The sequence below is a fragment of the Pelodiscus sinensis genome, chromosome 3 (genome assembly GCF_049634645.1).
Source record: "Pelodiscus sinensis isolate JC-2024 chromosome 3, ASM4963464v1, whole genome shotgun sequence".
NCBI lineage: Eukaryota > Metazoa > Chordata > Testudines > Trionychidae > Pelodiscus > Pelodiscus sinensis.
In genome coordinates this window covers 68320460-68340852 of record NC_134713.1, presented here as the reverse complement: position 1 = coordinate 68340852, position 20393 = coordinate 68320460, and the positions used below count along the sequence as shown (strand labels likewise).

The window sequence follows — 20393 nt, the reverse complement described above, 5'->3', positions numbered from 1 at the left end:
ATTATTCTGTCTCCCTAATCCTTGATTTCTCTTTTTTTGTGGTTACAAAATGGATTGGGAAATTGGGCCCCTAAACTCTTTCAGTTCACTGTGATAAGACTAGGGATCTGATACTGCTTGGCACCAGCTGTGCTAAGCTTTGCTATGAGAGATACTGGTGAAAGCAGACAGCCATCCAAGGAACTGAGGGCAGGTCAGATAAACAAGAAGCCATCTGCTGGGAGGGCTCCCAGCAGTTAGAGACTAGTGGGGGTTGTGGGGTAAGTGCTGATGCGCCAGAGAAACTGGGACACAGACTCTTTTACTCAGACAGATTTAAGAATACAGGGACAGTCCTGGATAAAACACTTCCAGATTCCTGATCTGATTTACTCTTGCTTTCCTGTATGTGATTAAAATTGCATATGGAAAAATAAAAGCTCACACAGGCAAAACTGAGAATAAGCATACTTTCTAAAAACCAGCAAGTAAATAGCATAAGCAAATACAAGTTTTTCAAAAAATGCAATTTTTTATTAAACAAACCAGAATGCTAAAATGACATGGCAAAAAGTAACTTAAAATGTTCTCTATTATTGTATGACTTACTTGGAAATGTCCCAGACAAATTATTCCCTAAAATAGCCTTGGTCAACATCTTTTGATTTCCCTGATCTCACCTACATTCCTTGTTCAACTAGTTTATTATCTGGTGTGCATGGCAATATTTCACAACTTTGTTGTAGTAAAACAAGTTAATTACTGACTCTCAAATTTTGTGAAATTGTGAACATAATTTTCAGATTCTTCTTGAATTTCCTCAACTTATTAACCCTGAACACATTTATAAACCATATTTCAATAACAACTAAAACAGGGCCTGATGCTGATCCCACACACGTAGGCTGTGTCTAGACTGCATCCCTTTTCCGTAAAAGGGATGCAAATTAGACATCACAATTGCAAATGAAGCGGGGATTTAAATCCCCCCCACTTCATTTGCATAAACATGGCTGCCGCTTTTTTCCGGCTCGGAGCTTTGCCGGAAAAAAGCACCAGTCTAGACGCAGATCTTTCGGAAAATAAAGCCTTTTCCGAAAGATCCCTTATTCCTCCAGAGGATCTTTCAGAAAAGGCTTTATTTTCCGAAAGATCACGTCAATACTGGCGCTTTTTTCCGGCAAAGCTCCGAGCCGGAAAAAAGCGGCAGCCATGTTTACGCTAAATCCCCGCTTCATTTGCAATTGCGATGTGTCTAATTTGCATCCCTTTTACGGAAAAGAGATGCAGTCTAGACACAGCCATGTTTTATGCCAGTGATTTCAATGAGGTTCTCATTTACTCTGAAGTAGGTGACATCAAAATAAGGCTATGGATGTAAAACATGCTGAAATATACAGTGCACCTGTATGTTTGAGGTCTATGGATTGATCTGATAGAATCTTTTAATCAGAGTCAGTAACAGATCTTTTAACTCACCCTTAGAAAGAGTTCAATAATGAATGATAATTTTACTCTTATCTAGTGCATTACAAACATTATGTGGTCAGGATCTGAGAACTGGTAATGTAAAAATGGAACTTTATATGCTGGAGGAAATCTCAGCAATTGATTCTTAATAATATCACTTAAATTTGCCCCTTCAGGGACTTGAGGAGATCTGCACAGATGCATGCAATACCACATCCTATTCCTAAAATAATTTTTCCTTGTGTAAATACTCCAGAAAATATCAAAACCTAAGAATCTGATGAGGCCATTTTTACAGGAATAAGTTTTCAAACCAAAATTACAATATAAAGGATAAAAATTACAACTAAATTCAAATATGATTAGAAACAAAACACACATACACATCCAGATATACTTGAGAGCATACCTTTTCGGCTTTCTGGTGCATTAAATCACTGAACAGATCAGTACAACTGTTTATAAATTTCTCACTGACTACAATAGTGTCACTAAAGATTACAGTCGGCAATTGTTTGTTGAAAGATCTCATCACTTGCTGAAGCAAAATTCCAGCATCTTCTATGGATAATGAACTAGGTAGAAGAGTCTAAGATTTAAAAAAATACCAAAATCATGTATATATACACACTGCACAAAATATTACTTTATGAAGCCACTTTTACATGTACCAAGAGGTCCTACAACATCTGGTAGCTGTTTAAAATATACTCCTTTACATCTGAGCTAGATGTGTCCTCATATTTTAAATGAAATTTTAATCTTGAAAGATCCCAAAGGAATACAGGAACACTAATTAATTTCACCCAGCAATGATATACAGCTACCTCTAGAAAGGAAGATGGCAACTGCTTAAAAATGCAGCCCAACAGACTAGGCTAGAAAATAAGGCAGCATATTATTGCTAAAATTAGAATTTAGCTAAACACAATATTCAACATCCTCCTATTTTGATCAAGAGTGTAACAGTCAGTCTGTTTTAAATATCATCTGACAAATGGTACCTCTAGAAGTAAAATGTTCCCTAACACAATGACTCTCTACTGATTCAGGGAATGAGTTTGCCATAGATGTCTACCAACAAAGCCCAATTCAGCTTCAGACAAGTTTAAAGTGGGGAACCAGCAGACATGTGTTTCACTCATTACTAGGTCTAAGTAAACTGAAAATTCTGCTTTAAAACAACATTACTTGATGACATCCAACAAAAAAGGGAAGAAATACAGCCCACTGAAAAAAAAAAAAGCATACCGCTATATCCACCCATGTTCCAGAGCTGATAGCTTCATCTACTGAAGCCTCCACCTGATCCACAATTTCCTGACCAACACAGGCTGCTTTCAGAAATAAAAGCTTTGTGGACTTGTATCTTTTCTTTATGTAGTTCACAGGGTCTGGGATGCCAAGTCTGGACAATGCATCAAATTCTATAAAATTATAAAAAGTTTGTTAAGTTTTATCCATTCATTGGGCCTGAAGAAATCAAAATTTCCAAGTACAAATACACTCACTGGGAAGACATTAAAATTCTTGAAGAGATAATGGTGCCTCATGAAAAAAACATAGTATTGAGAAACCATTTCACTGATTGCATGTCCATGAACTCCAGTAATATTATTTCAAACTTTATTTCTTACATGTAAGAAGAGGATCTGAAAAATTTAACCTAAATGTAATTAGCACATAGGCTAAAATACCCATGCTGCCACAATTCATGCAATTTAAAGAAATAAATACTAGTCAGTTTTCATTTTGCAGCTTCTTTTTCAAGCTGCACCAGAGGCATTGGGGATGATCATTCCGCAGATCTATATACATTGGTATACACATGATCCACAACCAGAATGTCATCTTCACAATCATATGGATTTCTTTAATGCAAGCTTAGGTTCTGAAAAAAAGATGGTACCCCCCTAGGAAAGCTTCCTATTTATTCACCATAAGCAACACATTGAATGGATTTTTCAAACACTGACACTTGCATGAAAAAGAGTGTTTCTTTTTTAAAATCTCATTCGCATTTGCAGTTTATCTCTTACCAGAAATCATAATTGTCTGTGAAATTATATTCACCTCCATAGCAATCCATTGTGATGCCACAGAGTATTAGGACTTCTGATAAGAACTAGGAAGATATTCAGATTCCAAGGCCAGAAGGAATCTCTGTGATATTTAAAAGTCAGTTAGGTGCCTGAATACCTTTCCTGATCTAGCTCCAAGTCCCTACCATCAGTTGGGCTTATGACATCTACTATTAAAGGGTCTAGCACACTGTGCAACAGATGTTTTCAGTGCGATACATATAAAGTAATGGAATTATAAATAAGGATATCCTATACATTTATCTGTTGGCATCTAAAACACTCAATGTTCTTTCATCATTAAAGTAATATGCAGGACTTCATCTCAACAATGCCATCTACGTGAACAAATACAAACACAGCACAGCTTGCAAATTTAGGGACTGCGATTACGCAGTTACATATGCATGCATTTTGGAAGGCAGTAACAAGCCTTTACTAATGAAAGCACTTCAATTATTCTTATAAGACTCAGTCAGAGACACTGGAATCAGTAGGGCTCTTTTAGTTACCTAGATCAATTTCCAAAAAAGACCTTTTATTCATAAAGAATGAAGATCAGTTACCTAGGTAACTGTTTTGCTTGAAAAAGGAGTCCACCCAGTTGCTCTGTGTTCTGGCATAGATGTCTGGAACAAACACAGCCTTATCCTGTCTCCCACCAACCACTGTGCCTTTTAGACGTCCACTGTTAACAAGTTCTTCTAACACAGCTGAAAGAATAAAACAAATGAAGCAACAGTTCCAGTAAAATATATTCAGCAAAAAATTAGGAATTATTTTTCCTTCTTTCTTCTTGTAATTCCTCCTTTTTTTTCTACCCATTGCTAACCAAAATAAACCAAAATAAACTAACAGTAACTGTTTTAATGAAGTGATTCTGAGCTCCCACAGTTTTATATGCTTCTGATAATTTCCTGAAATGCCTAGAAAGTTGGTCATAATGCTGATCTTTAGCCAGCAAATAAAATGCATGATGAAGTTAATTTGTTAATTTTCCCTTTGGATAGGTGTTAAATCGTCAGAACCAAAGTTGAAATAGTTCTGATCTTAACATTTTAAAATCATGGCAAGATTGGATACCTATAAGCCAGATGCAAGAGCCTGTATCCCTGCTGGTGACTACAGTTGATCTTCAAAACTTCTAAGTTTAATTAACCCCTTGACACCAAGAATCAGCAACACATTCATATGCAGCAATCCACTAATATGAATATACACTGCAAGCAAAAGACATATTGGCAATCACTAGTACTAAATTATTAAGGACATCTTAACACACATACTACACTTGAACTTCTTTAATCTGGCAACCCTGGAAACCTGGATATACCAGATTAAACATTTTGCCGGACCACACAGGGCACTCAGGGTCTGGGCATGAGGACATTAAGGGTGGGACCCTTATCTGGTGCTCTGTTCCTGTTGAGCCACATGTGTGTTCCCCACTCACTGTTACTGGTGCAGTGAGGAAAAGCCACAGAGGAAGCACATTGCTGTGCTGCTGTTCCCCCAGCCAGTGAGATGGGGAGCAGCAGAGCTGCTTCCTCCTCTATACAACAGGTGTTCCTGGGTTAGAAACACCTGGGCTGTGTCTACATTGGCACTCTTTTCCGGAAAAGGGATGCTAATGAGACAAGTTGGAATTGCAAATGCCGCAGGGGATTTAAATATCCCCCGCGGCATTTGCATGAACATGGCTGCCGCTTTTTTCCAGCTCGGGATTTTAAGAGGAATAAGGGATCTTCCGGAAAAGGCTTTATTTTCCGAAAGATCCCGTCTAGACTGGCGCTTTTCTCCGGCAAAGCCCCGAGCCGGAAAAAAGCGGCAGCCATGTTCATGCAAATGCCGCGGGGGATATTTAAATCCCCCGCGGCATTTGCAATTCTGACTTGTCTCATTAGTATCCCTTTTCTGGAAAAGGGTGCCAATGTAGACACAGCCCTGGAGAATAGAGGTTCAAGTGTATTTTCAATTTATTCCAGTTGCATGCAAGGTTCACCATCCCATAATCCTCCTGTGTTTTTACATGCCATTGCTTATATTAAAAAAAACAACAACCCTATAAATGAGGGAGGCACCAGGCTCTACGTTTTTTTATGATTTTATGGATTTTTCCATAGGTTTTAGTTTATAGAACATGTTGAGTTCTACTTCATTAAAAGGCAAAGTAGCCATGCATTTATCCTGGAATAAAATACAACATGGTAATACCTAACACAGAACCTCCTTAACTGGTTAACAAGAATGGAAACAGAAAGCAAGGGGAACACAACTGGATAGTAACATATGGAGACCCTTCCTTATGGCAAGCATCCATTGAATTTAAGTGATTATTAGGGAATTTGTGACTGGAGCACTAACAGAAACAGACAGGAGAACAAACAAGTGATAAATTGCTTTCCCCCTTCTCTCACAAAAAGGATAAAGAAGTGATGTGTATCATCCCCAGGACTCAACTAGAAAAAAAAAAGAGGGGGCAGGGACACACTATAAGATCTTCTTTTAGAAAGTTATCATCATGCAAGTACTCATGGTGTGCTTAGAATTATCACAACAGTACAAGGTACATGAGAGTGGATATACTAGCTACCTTTCTCAGGATGGGACAATAAAATACAGAGTTACACACAGATGTATTTCCCAGCACATCCTGAAGAAAAGAGACAGAGAGAGTGCAGGAAATGCCTTACAAGTCTGGCACCCTGCATCAGGATGTTTCTCTCTCTGGATCCCTGGACTCTGGAGTATATGGAACGTGGTTGCGAATGAAAAGGTTGGGAGGTACTCTGTGGCTGTGGCTTTGGAAGATGCCCAACAATTAGGCTCTGGACTGTGGGGTGCCCCTTGGTAGGACTATGGGGGATAGGAGAGGTGGATGTCTTTACTAGGGGGCACCCTGCAGCAGGGCTCGGAGGACAGAGGGTGCAGCAGAATGGGCTGGGGGGCTGCCTGTGGCTGGGTTCTGGGCTGGAGATTGCCCTGTGGCTGGGCTCTGAAGGGGTAGGAGATGCAACTTTCTGAGCTGGGGCGCATGCCACAGCAGGGCTTTGAGGGTATAGGAGGCACAAGTGTCTGAGCTAGGGGAAACCTGCAGTTCTGGTGTTTGGGAATATGTGTGGTACAGCGTGCTCTGGTGCTAGTGGGGCATCCTATGGCTCAGTTCTGGTCTGGAGGTTGCCCTACAGCTGGGCTCTGGGTGGGTGGGAGATGTGGGTGTCTGAGCTAGGGGGCACCCCACGGCAAGGCTTTGTTGATAGGGGTACAGTTAGCCATGTAGAATGAAAGAAGAAAGGGAACATGGGGACATTAATAGAATTAAGTCATGTGAGGCCCTGAGGCCAAGAAAAGGAGATTATCTTTAATATAAGAAGATACAGAAGCCAGCAAATAGAGATAGCAGGACATGGTCAGTCCACAAACAAGACAGGTGATATCTGAGGTAGCATTTTGTACAGAATAGAGCAGAGATGAGAGCTGGATAGTCAAAGAGGAGCTGCAATAGTTGATGTGAGAACTAATCAGGGACTATTCAAGGAAATCTTCATGGGTCATAATTTTGTGAGGCTTTATTTAAACAAAAGAAAATATACACAAAGAAGAGTGTGATTTATCTCCCAGCTTATTAAGACCTCTAGTTATAGGATAACAAAAATTCTGCCTCTTATCTCAGAATAAAGTCAATAAATAAAAATCCTGTGCAGTTAATGTCATTCGGCTATGTGAAATCTGAGTCTTTATGTACTCCATTGTTAAGTCTACTAGTAGTTGAGAGCACTTAATGAAATATGACAAAAGTAAACACTAATAGTTTTATTTGAAATAATTTTAATTCCAACAATAAAGAATTTAGAATCAAAAACTGAAAGAAACTCACAGTAAAGAAGTTGTTCCTGAAATCCATACCGAGTGATCAAGTTAGTGACAGAAGTAGGCCTATAAAGAATAAAAAGGAAAAAAACATTAAAAGGTCTGAAGACTCTCAAATTGAAGTAGAATCTACAAACAAGATAAGTACCTGTGGATTCTTTTTTCCCCTCAAAAAAGATATTGTCTGCAACACTGATGAAGCGAATTAGCCAGACAGTTACTGCCAGGTTTAAACAATTTAGGAAGCTTATAAATTCATATTGGTTTAAAACTATATCAGAACTAAACTAATATAAATATCATACAATATAAATAATATAATATAAATATAATAAAAACAAACACACTTAAAGTTCTACTAACTTAAGTTCCTGCTCAAGAGAGAGCCTTAAGATACATTTCTGAAAAATGAAGCTTAGCTGGTGGGTATCAATCTATAATTAAGTCAACAAGGGGGACATTTTCCAGAAAAATTAAGAATTCACAGTGAATTCATGACCAGTTTCAGCATAGCTTTAGCCAATTTTTCAAAATATTTCCCCATTGTAATTTAGCTCAACTTAGCTAACTAGTCCTTCCCTTTTCTAGGAATAAGCCTTTTATCCTGCTCACATTATATGTTGCTCCAAAAAAGTACAAAAAATTCTCTCATAGTAAATGAATTGTAATGGAAAAAGTCTCATATACATGTCTTTACTTTCTTTTTTCTATATTACAAATAAATCAGATGCATAAATAATGCAGGAAAACACATTTCTACATACAGATATGGCTTACCAAGTAATGGCACTGAACAGACCGCGAATGCGTGCCCGATGCCGGGCTACAAATGCTTCTGTAAAAATCACTCCTTTGTTGTCCTGATCTAGCCGGCCATGGATAATCCTACCCAGACGGGGGGACAATGCCTGTGATCAGAAGTCATGAGAAATATTGGGTCAAAAGTTTTCAGTTATTCAGTAAAAAAAGAAAATATATTTGTACTGGAGATTACAAAAGTTAATTGGTCTAAATAATCAACACATTCAGAAGTAAGAATGCATTTAAAATGGCAATAATTGTTGAAGAATATTGAGAGTATGCTATAAAATGCACACACAAAGATTGTGTGAGATTGTGTTATTTTTACCCAACTGGTAGCTTTCTTAATACATACATAGAATAACCTGAACTATTTAATAACTATTCCTTCTCCCACACACATTACAATCGTTATAGGTGAATGAAGACTGTACACATTGTGAAAGAAACCCATTTGATCTGGGATTTCTGGGGCTCCCCATTCAAGTTAAATCCTTTGTGTCTGTGTCAAAGGAAGTCCCTGGCCCACACTTCCCAGATGTCAAAGTAGAAGTTAGCAGCAAGAAAAAACAAAAACCCTTGGATAAAAGAAAAAAGGATTTGCGTTCTAATTAGTAAGTTAAAATATTCAGATTATCTGGGACAAAAAAAGAAACTACATCTGTAAATATTCTCTACAAAGTGTTTAGATGACCAAGCCAGATGCATTAAAGCCAGAAGGGACCGTTATGATCATCCAGTCTGACTTACTGCATAACACATATCATAGGATTTCCTTTTCAATGAGAAAAGCTTTTACCTTCCTTCCTCCCCCTTCCCACCCCCCCGCATCCCCCTTCTGTTCTGCAATGTGATTTGTCCTTTTCATATTTGTTCATTTTTTTTAAATTGTATCCTTTGGTATATATGGTTGTGACTACTTTCTTCCACTATTTGATCTGAGGAAGTGGGTCTGGCCCACGAAAGCTCATCATCTAATAAACCATCTTGTTAGTCTTTAAAGTGCTACATTGTCCTGCATTTTGTTCAAAGGGAAGCCTCTGTTGGAAAAACATCCAGTCTGGATTTAAAAATTTCCGTTGATAGAGGCTCTACTGTACAACTGTTGTTAAGTTGTTCCAATGCTGAATTACTCTCACTGTTAAAAAGTGGATGTTTCTATTTAGTTCAAATTGGTCTAGATTCAACTTTCAGCCACTTTTCTCCTCTAGAGTGAAGAGTACTCCTATTATCAAATTTCTATTCTTCATGTTGGTATTTATACTATGATCAAGTTCAGCCTTCTCTTTGATAAGATAACTAGCCTGCACTAGGGAAGTTAAATATCAGTTAATTGAATACTCGATTAACCTTATGAATTTTATCAGTCGACTATTCTATATCCCCAAGCAGCCCTGTCGGGGGGAGGGGTCTGAGCTCCCAGACCCAGTATAAACCGGAACTGAGCCAGTCTGCCTACCCACCTGGCTCCTAATACACTCTAAACACAGAACCACAGTGGAGCTAGATCCAGAACCCAGTTCAAGCCGGGACTGAGCTGGGCTGTTGGCCAGCCTGCTAAAAAATTTCCTGGCAAGGGGTGGGGGGAATGCGTGTAGTCTATAGCATTAACTTATAAGCTTTTACTTATCAGTTAATCAACTATACTATGACATCCCTCACTTGCACCCACTGAGTCTTTCACTTTAAGGCAGTTTTCAAATCCTTAGTCCCATTTTCAGAGTATAGTTGTTCCTTTTTCCGAAAGAATCATAATGGCTAAGAGGAAACCTAGCTCATTTAAGGTACTGGAATTCTATACTGGCAAATTTTAAGCTAAATCAGTTCATAGCCACTAAAATGCAAACCTAGGGTTTTAATACCGACCTTCTTAGGACTACGCAAGACTTCATATAACTATCCTTGGAATAATACAGCTGCTCTAAGAGGGAAATATTTCTTCAAATCAGAATTAATCATTTCTATATGAAAGTGTAGATAGCATGAAGTAACCTGTATCAAGAAGTCTCCTGGAAGGTCGTATGTCTTGCAGAGTTCAGATACTGTCACCTGGCCAGTCTCCTGTAGTTTATCGTTTATCTCTTCTGCTAATTGGTCTAGGTAACTCCTTATGTAAAATCAGGAAGAAAAATATTAGTGTCATGTTCCAAATTTGTATCTCTTTATGTATCACTATCCTACCTCAGTATTAATGTATTTGTTCAGAGTTAACGTATTTCCAGTGTATGCATACACACATTGGAACTTATAGGCTGGACCTCCCTTGTCCGGCACCATCGAGACCTGACCGGTACCAAACAAGAGAATTTGCTGTAAAAGGGGAGGTCTGCCATCAGCCCTAAAACCCAGACTGCCATCAGGCTGCCCCAGCATGCACCATGCCTCACCCTCCACCCCAAACTGCAGGGCTACTTGGCCAGCTGCTGCCGGCTCCCTGAGCAGCACGGGCTCCAGCTCCTGCCATGTTTTCCCAGGAGCTGCCATAGGGTTCCGGTCCCAGCTCCGGGGGGCTGCTGTGGGGGCTCTGGCCCCACATTTCAGGAGGCTGCCAAGGGACTCCGGCCCCAGCCCCGCATTCCCACGGGCTGCTGCGGAGCTTTGCCCGATGCCAAGAAAGGCTGCCCAGGGACTCCGGCCCTGGTACCGGGCTGCTTCAGGCTGCCACGGTGCTCTGGCTCAGTCCCACATTCTTAGGGGCAGCCATGGGGCTCCAATCCCAGCCCCATGCTCCAGGAGGCTGGTGCGGGGGCTCTGGCCCCATACTCCTGGGGATTGTCAGGAGACTCTAGACCCATGCATCTGTGTGGTTGCCAAGGGACTCCAGTCCTGGCTCCGCACTGCTGCTGGCTCCAGGGGCTCCAGCCCTAGCTCTGACCCTGTTTCCCCCCCAGCCCTGGCTATTTATCCTGCCCTTAGGCTCCTAGGCTCTCTGGTCCAGGAGCATCCATGATCCAATGTTGCCAGACCAGAGAATGTTGAGTTTTAGAGGTACAACCTGTACTGTAAAACAGAGATAGGATATTGAAATTCAGTACACGTATTAAAGGGAAAATGTATTTTTAATATTCTTCTAATCAACCCACTAGCCTGCAACCTGTTCATTTGTTTCCTTATATGGAACAATAAGTAATAACTTCCCACCCCCTCATTCAAACACACACATTTTTTCCTCTCAACAGGAACTGAATATTGACTTTTATGGGAAATGAAGGTGCTCATCGTGTCACAGGGGTTAGCACATGAATGTCTATTCTCTGCCCCAAGAATAAACTCTAAAGCATAATTAACAAAGGAAGACTAAAGTTATATTGCACCCGAACATCTAAAGTCATATCTCTGGACCCTGTACAAATTTCTCCTAAAGATACTCACTCATTTATAAGCTGTCCTAGCACCAGCTGAATAGTTCTATCTGATTTAACAATGTCATTAGCTCGGCTTTCAATATGGACCAGGTCTACATTTATTATCTGGAAAAAAAATAAATCCATCAGTCCCTTACATTCAAATTAATTTTCAGATATTAAGATTTTATATATTTTCCAAAGGATATCTGCTTTTGATTTGCTCTATCATTTTTAGATAGATTAGATAGACAGGCAGGCAATAAGTAAGTCTGTAGCTTGGAACAGAAGCATTTGTACTTTAAAAAAGAATCTCTTGCAATTACATGGTTAAAAGGGCCCTAGAAAATTAAGATTTCTGTAAAGCTCTGAAGAGAAACTACTCATTTTCTTATAGAAAGTTTTCTGATGTCATAGTTACAGAAGCTTACTGGGGGATAGTGGAGACAAGAGATTAATGAATGAAGAGAAAGGACCTAAAGAGACATACAAAGTTTATTATATTTCACTGAATGACCCTGTAGCTCTAAATTTTAACAGACAGACATTTCTTATCCACTTGTACTTGTCAGTTTAAGAAAGCAGAGAGAGTCAAATAATCAAAAAAGCATTGCTTCTTTTGAGGGGCAATTTGAAAGTGTGCCACGGTAGTACAGATTACAGTAATATTATGTCAAAATCAACATAAACATGAATACAGGCAGTCCCCGACTTACGCGGATCCGACTTATGTCGGATCCGCACTTACGAACAGGGATTTCTCGCCCCGGAGGTCGAGGTAGCGGATTGCTACCTGCGAGCTCCGGGGCGAGAAAGCCCCGTTCGTAAGCTGCTCCGGTGCCCCTGGTCTGCTGGAGACCGTCTCCAGCAGACCAGGGGCACCAGGCGGGTTCCCGCGCTTCTGAGGCTTTGCCAGAGCAAAGCCTCAGAAGCGCGGGAACCGCTGCTGCTGCCGCTTGAGACCCGGTGCCTGTGGTCTGCTGGGGACCGTCCCCAGCAGACCACAGGCACCGGGTCTCATACGGCAGCAGCGGCAGTTCCCGCGCTTCTGAGGCTTTGCTCTGGCAAAGCCTCAGAAGCGCGGGAACCCGCCCGCTGCTGCCGCTTGGGTCCCGGTGCCTGTGGTCTGCTGGGGACGGTCCCCAGCAGACCACAGGCACCGGGACTGAAGCCGCAGCCGCGGGGGGGAGGGGTCCCGTGCCTCTGAGACTTTGCCAGAGCAAAGCCTCAGAGGCGCGGCACCCCGCTGCCGCTGCTGCTCTGCTCCCCGTGTCCCTGGTCTGCTGGGGCGGGGGGGGCCCGGATAGTGTGCCCCCCCCCAGCAGACCAGGCTTTTGTTTTGGACCCTGGAGCAGAGCAGCTGGGGCGCTGCGGATTGGTCCTGCAGCACCCGCTCTGGGCACTACTGGACCAACCCGGCAGCATCCCAGCTGCTCTGCCCCAGGTCCTGATTCAGCTGCTGCTGGTCAGTTTCAGCAGTGGCTGAATCAGGACGCCTGGGGCAGAGCAGCTGGGGTGCTGCTGGGTTGGTCCAGTAGCGCCGAGGGGTGCTACTGGAGCAACCCAGCAGCACCCCAGTTGCTCTGCCCCAGGCGTCCCCAAGTCAGCCGCTGCTGAAACTGACCAGCGCTGACTACAGGAAGCCCGAGGCAGAGTTGCTCTGCCCCAGGCTTCCTGGAATCAGCGCTCATCAGTTTCAGCAGCAGCTGACTTGGGGAAGCTTGGGGTTCTTAAGTTGAATCTGTATGTAAGTCAGAACTGGCGGTCAGTTTCAGCAGCAGCTGAATCTGGACGCCAGTTCCGACTTACATACAGATTCAACTTAAGAACAAACCTACAGTCCTTATTTCGTACGTAACCCGGGGACTGCCTGTACAACATTTGTGAAGCAATATACAAAAGGATGAAGTAGTCAATGTTAGTGAAATTAAGTGCCACCAATTTTGGAACTGCTGCTATACAGCACGTCAGTGTCAGCATAACAACTTACTTAGAGACTAACTAAAGCTGTATAAAAGGAAAAACAGAAACAAAGTATACATAATTTTTATTAAAAAAAATTACCTGTTGTAAGTCAACAATGTTTACTCGACCTTTGAAAAAAATACAAATACGAATTCAGTACATAAAATAGCCTTGAACAACCAATCAATATTATTTAGTGATCACAAGACGTATCATAGTGATAATATTTAAAACTGATATCTGTTTAACCACACACTTGGAGGCACAGTTCCTTATGACAGCCTAGTCTATGTCCCTAAATACAATGTTAACACAGAATCTCTACAAGTTAAAGAATTTGTTGAGAGATTTTTTTCTCGTTTACCTCTCTGCTGAAATTGTCAGGTATGGCACTAACAAAATATAAAGAAATGGATACATACCCTATATGCACTAACTGTGGCTCTTCAAGATGTGTGTCCATATAGATGCTCCACTTTCGGGTGCACTTGCAACCACTGCACCTTTGATCAGCAATTTTTCATAGCAGAATCCATTTGGGCCGCAGATGCATGTTGCTCAGGCTCATGACTCTCAATGTTGCTATATAGAATGGTGCAGACTAACCTTTATGAAACCTTATGACAGAGGGGAAGGAGACCAGGAACACAAACCTCAAAGAGCCAAAGTTACTGCACAGGATGAATAACCATTTTTTTTTCCAAGTAATGTCCCTATGGATGCTCCACTCAAAAGAGAACTGCTTGGTGGTCGACTAAAGGATGAGGGAACTTCAGAATCTAGTCCAGTATGGAAGAAAATATAGCTAAGACAAACATTTATCAGAAGAAGAATCACAAGTTATTATGGCAAATGATGCATAGAAGTCCTCGTTGAGCCTTAATGTATTCTAATGATAGGAAATGTCTTCATAGATTGACGAAGTGTACATAGATTTTTGTAGAATGAGCTCATATATCAGCAGGTGTTTTGAGGTTGAGATGGCTAGCAGAATACAATCACTTATCCATGCAGAGCGCCTCTGTTTACAGTGTGCAGCTCCTTTTGTTCAGTCTGTAGTCAAGACAAAATCTGGAATTCTTCCTGAGAGGTTTAATCCCACGTAGGTAGAAGGTAAGAACCCCCCTGACATCAAGCATGGAATAATGCCTCCTCCTTATTCTGGTGAGGTTCAGGGTGGAAGATGGACAGGCAAATGAGCTTATTAATATGGAAATAAAGAGGCACTTTTGGCAAAATCTTGGATCTGATGACTTTGTCTCTGAATAATGTTGTGAAGGGGGATATGCCGTGAGATGCCCTATCTCCTACACACATCAACCATTTGATGGCAACCAGAAATTTCATTTCATCAATAAATGGATGAGTGCACAGGCAGCCATATTTTCTTGTAAGGTATTTAAAAACCAAAAGGAAGTCATAAACCAAAGTATGGTTTTTAACTGGCAGAGAAAAGTTGGAGAGGTTTTTGAGGAACCTCGATGTCTGGGATTGGTCCTGCCTTGAGTAGAGTGCTGGACTTGATGACCTCCTGAGGTTCCTTGAGTTCTATGAGTCTATGTCATAGGAAGGGCAAATAGACTAGCTATCTATTGGGTAATGGAAGGATGCCAGGTGAACTCTGATGGAACTCAGTGATAACTCTAAGCTCTTTAGTTCTACAATGTAGCTAAATATGTCCGGCAGCAATGAGATTCCTGGTGCAATGTGTATGAGATCACCCCAGTGGGCAAGTGAAGTGCATCATGTGGAATGTTTTCTTCTGCATAGGAGCACTTTTTTCTACTTGCTCTGAAAAGGCAATTTCCATATGCATGAATCATCAAGCAGGAGAAGGATTCTGAACTTGGAGTGAAGGATCTTCCTAATCTCCTGGGAGAGGAGGTGAGGAACAGCATAGAAAATGATTGGTGAGAACACCATCACCTGTACCAGTAAGGAAACCATGTTTACCTGGGCCACATCACAACAAACAATACCTCTTTCCCTGTCCTTTCTTATTTTGAGTAAACACTGGATATCAGAGACACTAGGGGGAATGCATACAGAAGACCCAGAAACCACTAGAGAGGAAAGGTATCCCCAGAGACTGGTTACACATCCAGGCTCTGAAGCAACACTGGTGAAAAGGGTCTATCTGAGCAGTACCCCATTGCCAAAATATGTGGAGACATACAATGGAATCTGCAACTCATGGTCTTAAGAAAAGTGCCTGTCCAATACATCCACAGTTATGATCAGAATTCCCAAAGGTAAACTGCTGTGATGACAATCTGACTAAATCTAATCCAATACCATAGCCTTATAACCTTGGAAAATCTTGCTCCTCACTGCCAATATATTTATAAAACATGCATGATATGCTGTCCATCATTATGTCTCTGCCTCTGATTAATGGCAGGAATTGGACAGACATATCTGAATACCAGGCTGACGTACAGCTTGGCTTCTTGGGATGTCCAACTATCCTGAGCTGTGTGGGTTTCTAGCTGTGCTCCCCATCCTAACAGAAAAACATCTGTCACTCTGGCAACCATCGGAAGAGGATGGGGGAAGGAGACTCTAGCACACATGCTGAGAGATTCCTTTACAGAAGTGGGTACAGAAAGCAGTATATTTGAGCTGTATCTGCTCTGTGAATAAACTGTCCTGAGCCATTCCTGAAGACACTGCATGCATGGTCATGTGTAATCAATAATGAAAGTGATGGCAATCATAAGCTACAGATAATTCCTGACTGGCATATGAGGTCTGATCTGAATCATATTGACTAAGTTGAACAGGGATATAAATCTGTGCATTGGGAGGTAGGCTCTTGCTACTGAGTTATGATGAGCCCCTATGAATTCCAGCTGTTGCACAGGGATCAAAATGTACTTTTGAAAGCTCAACTCCATATCTGGTTACTCTCCAAAATGGATTTTGAGACACTGTATAATAACCTGCATATTGCCTGTTAGTCTGTTCTTCCAGAGGCAAAAGTTTTCGGCATCATTAAGGAAAACACAAAAGGACAGGGATATAACCTTCTGATACAGTAGGTAGTATTCTTTACAAAGCATATGTAACTGGGTGCCAGAGTTTAGGAGCCGGAAGCTTCCTTCCAGGTATGCACTGGGTCCCAGCAGCCGGCTCTGCAGGAGCGGGGCCAGCAGGGGCTTCTGCCCCATTCCCAGGGAGCTAGCTACAGAGCCTGATGCGATGACTCCCCAGGAGGGGGATCTGCAGCCCCTGCCATCTCCTGCTCCCAGAGAAGTGGCTTCACTTTGGCAGCGGAGACAGCTCCCAGGGACGTGGCTTTACTGCAACCTCTGAAGTATAAAGCTTATTTAACCTTTATACTGCAAAGCCCAGTGTATGTAACAATGTAACTGCTAAAATTTTTAGTGGTTACATGGTTAACTTTTTAACTGACTTTTTACATCCTTATTCTGTAGCACACAGGGGTAGAAGAGTGTCTTGCGAACAGGAGCAGCTAACAGGGAGTTTGGAGAGAGAGTTTAGAGGGGGAGGTTAGAGGGCACTAGTGACTTCTGACCTTCTTTAAACATAACTTTTATAATCTATATTCCAGACATTTAATAAGTCCAGTTTAGACTTAAACTTATTCATAGGAAAAATGGAGACAGAAGCCCAGCAGCAGAGTGGGGGCTATCCTGTTTATTGTGTCGAGTGTCACATGTATGATTACCTGCCCCATGGGCGGGTGGCATATGTGTGCACCCGTTGCAAGGAGCTCCTGACCCTCAGAGACTGAGTTCGGGCTTTGGAGGCCAGAGTGGCTGAACTGGAGGAGCTAAGAGAGATAGAGAGCTACGCTGATGAGACTTTCCGGGACACTGTAGTACTGTCTCACCTCCAGTCTGAGAGCCCCAGTGGTACAGCTAGTACAGGAACCCACAAGGGGAGAGGCAATTCTTGATTTAGTCCTGAGTGGAGCGCAGGATCAGGTCCAGGAGATAACCGTTACAGGACTGCTTGGGAATAGTGACCATAATATAACAACATTTAACATTCCTGTGGTGGAAAGAACACCTCAGCAGTCCAGCACTCTGGCATTTAATTTAAAAAAGGGGAATTACACAAAAATGAGGAGGTTAGTTAAACGGAAATTAAAAGGCACAATGACTAGAACCAAATCCCTGCAAGCTGCATGGAAACTTTTTAAAGACATCATAATAGAGGCGCAAAGTTCTCCAGTAAAAGGAGTAATATCTCCCTGTATTTTCTGGCTCTACCTTTTAACACCAGCCAGAATTTCCACTTTTGTGAAATATGAGATTCCCAATGGTAACGGATGCATCGGGAGCTGTCCATCACTCACCGGGATTGCCTCCCAGTGTGACAAGCAAGTCCTGAATCTGGGAGAACCAGGCATACCCTTGGAAAGAGCAAAACAATCTCCTTGGGCAGAGAACTATATAGAAGCTATATATTATATATACAGGCAGTCCCCGGGTTACGTACAAGATAGGGACTGTAGGTTTGTACTTAAGTCGAATTTGTACTTAAGTCGGAACTGGCGTCCAGATTCAGCCGCTGCTGAAACTGACCAGCGGCTGACTACAGGAAGCCCGAGGCAGAGTTTCTCTGCCCCGGGCTTCCTGGAATCAGCCACTGATCAGTTTCAACAGCAGCTGGATCTGGACGCCTGGGACAGAGCAGCTGGGGCGCTGCTAGAAAAGCCGTCTGCTAGAAAAACCTGGTCTGCTTGGGGGGGGGGGGGGCGCGCACTAGCTGCGTCTCCCCCCCCCCCCCCCCCCCAGCAGACCATGGAGACGCGGGCGGCGGAACCAAGATGCGCCGCGGTCCCGCCGCCCGGGTCCTTCGCGGCTTTGCTCCGCGTCTCCCTGGTCTGCTGCCCCCCCCCCCCCCAGCAGATCAGGGAGACGCGGAGCAGCTTTTCTCGCCCCGGAGGACGCGGGCGGCGGGACCACGGCGGGTCTGGGCGGTCCCGCCGCCTGCATCCTCCGGGGCGAGAAAAGCACCGTTCGTAAGTATGAATCCGACGTAAGTCGGATCCGCGTAACTCGGGGACTGCCTGTATATGGGGGAGGGGAGAGTAAAATTTGTATTAAAAAAATACAACTAGTTGTTTTAATATACAAAGTGCAAAAGCTAAGAGAACACAGTTGAGCTAAAATTCAACATGGACAACTTGCTAAGGCTTCAACTGCACCAGCTTAAGATGAGAAAGAACTAAGGATGATGAGCATGCACAGTGCCATATAGCAACAGGCTGGGGCATGAATCTGAATAACATGTTCTCACAGGCCAAATGGACACTGTTATGAGAAATCTCTGATCAAGGGCACAGGAGATGTAAGTGCACCTACTGTGGAACACTCGTATGGACACTACTAGAAAAGGAACATGTCTACTACAGATGGAACTGAAACCACCACCCTTTCCACATATGCAAGAAAACTGCTGTCAAATGGTAAAAATGTCCAAATTTGTCATGCTAACACACTGAGGCAGCACACATTAAGATACCTTAATGATGGGGGGTGGTGGGGAATCAGCTGGAGTGCATGAATGTGACAGGCATGTTAACTTATTTACCAAACATCACAATATGAACTTCATACACGAGAGAAAAACTTTAATTAGGTTAACTACAGGTATATGCTTTCTCCACATTATAATTCAGGCCATGTCTACAGTAGGAATGCTTATCCAATACACTATAATAGCAAAGAGCACCTAGGATGGATGCAGCTATACTGGGAAAGCAGAGCTTTGTATCAGAGTTGTAAAACCACTCCCCACAGTAAAACATGCTATACTGTTTAAAAACATAGTTTTACCGGTATAATTGTGTCTTTGTTAGGGGCTTATGCTGACATAGCTGTTGGTCAGGGATGTTAACTTTATTCATGTGACTAATATCATTGAAGTCAGTTTCTTTTCTCTTCTGAATAGTCTTCACACTTGTGACTGATAGAATTACACTGACAGAATTCGGTATCCTAGACATAAAACTACAGGCAGTCCCCGGGTTACGTACAAGATAGGGACTGTAGGTTTGTTCTTAAGTTGAATTTGTATGTAAGTCGGAACTGGTACATATTGTAGGGGAAACTCTAGCCAAACATTCTCCAGAGCTCAGTTTTATTCTCCACCTCACTTCCCTCAGTCCTTTATTCTCAAGCTGAGGTGTCTGCTGAGAAAAGCCGCTCCGCATCTCCCTGGTCTGCTGGGGCGGGGGGCGCTAGCTTCGCGTCTCCCTGGTCTGCTGGGAGAGAAGCAGCTAGTGCGGGGTTGCCTCACCCCGTTTGTAAGTAGGGATCCAATGTAAGTCGGATCCATGTAACCCGGGGACTGCCTGTACTCATTTGCCCAAGCAGGAGTGGCCAACCCGTTCCAGATGAAGAGTGGAGACAGTGTGAAGAACTGGGGCAAAATTGTTGAGGGAAAAAAAAAAGCTGCACTGGTGGAAAATAGGTGCTGGAACATTCGTCCCAGGGCACAGCTCTTTTTTTTCTTTTTGTGTGTGTTAACAACTTTTCCCCAGCTCTTCACGCTGTCTCCACTGCTATTGTGGCTCACAAAAAAAGCACTGGGAAGGGGTGAGAAGTGCAAGCTCTGGGAGGGAATTTGGGTGCAGGAGGAAGTAGAGAAGGGGATGCTGCCTCAGGGAGGGGGCTCCAGGATGGAGAGTGTTGGGGTCAGGTGGAGGGTTGGGGTGCTGAGCAAGCCGCAGGCTTGTAGCTGTGAGGGTGCAGGAGTTTGGGCTGGGGTGTATGAGGGGCTCAGGGCAGGAAGGCTGGGAGTATGATGGGCTCAGGACACAGATGTGCAGTGTGTGGATGGTACAGAAGTGTTGTGGCAGAAGACTGGGGATGTGGGGGTGCAGGAATTTGGGGATGTGAGAGGCTCA

At 42.7% G+C, this 20393-nt stretch overlaps 1 protein-coding gene across 2 annotated transcripts in view; it reads right to left on the bottom strand.

Moving 5' to 3' along the window:
* The window catches only part of UFL1 (UFM1 specific ligase 1), a 38156-nt gene that overhangs the window by 13528 nt on the left and 4235 nt on the right, over positions 1 to 20393 (bottom strand). For both annotated transcript variants that reach the window (XM_075923904.1, XM_075923905.1), the window contains exons 3-10: positions 13610 to 13638; positions 11574 to 11671; positions 10194 to 10308; positions 8178 to 8308; positions 7408 to 7466; positions 4097 to 4243; positions 2701 to 2876; positions 1859 to 2038 (exon numbers count right to left, since the gene is read on the bottom strand). In XM_075923904.1, the coding sequence (XP_075780019.1) occupies positions 1859 to 2038; positions 2701 to 2876; positions 4097 to 4243; positions 7408 to 7466; positions 8178 to 8308; positions 10194 to 10308; positions 11574 to 11671; positions 13610 to 13638 (935 nt within the window). The remainder of the gene's footprint in view (positions 1 to 1858; positions 2039 to 2700; positions 2877 to 4096; positions 4244 to 7407; positions 7467 to 8177; positions 8309 to 10193; positions 10309 to 11573; positions 11672 to 13609; positions 13639 to 20393) is intronic.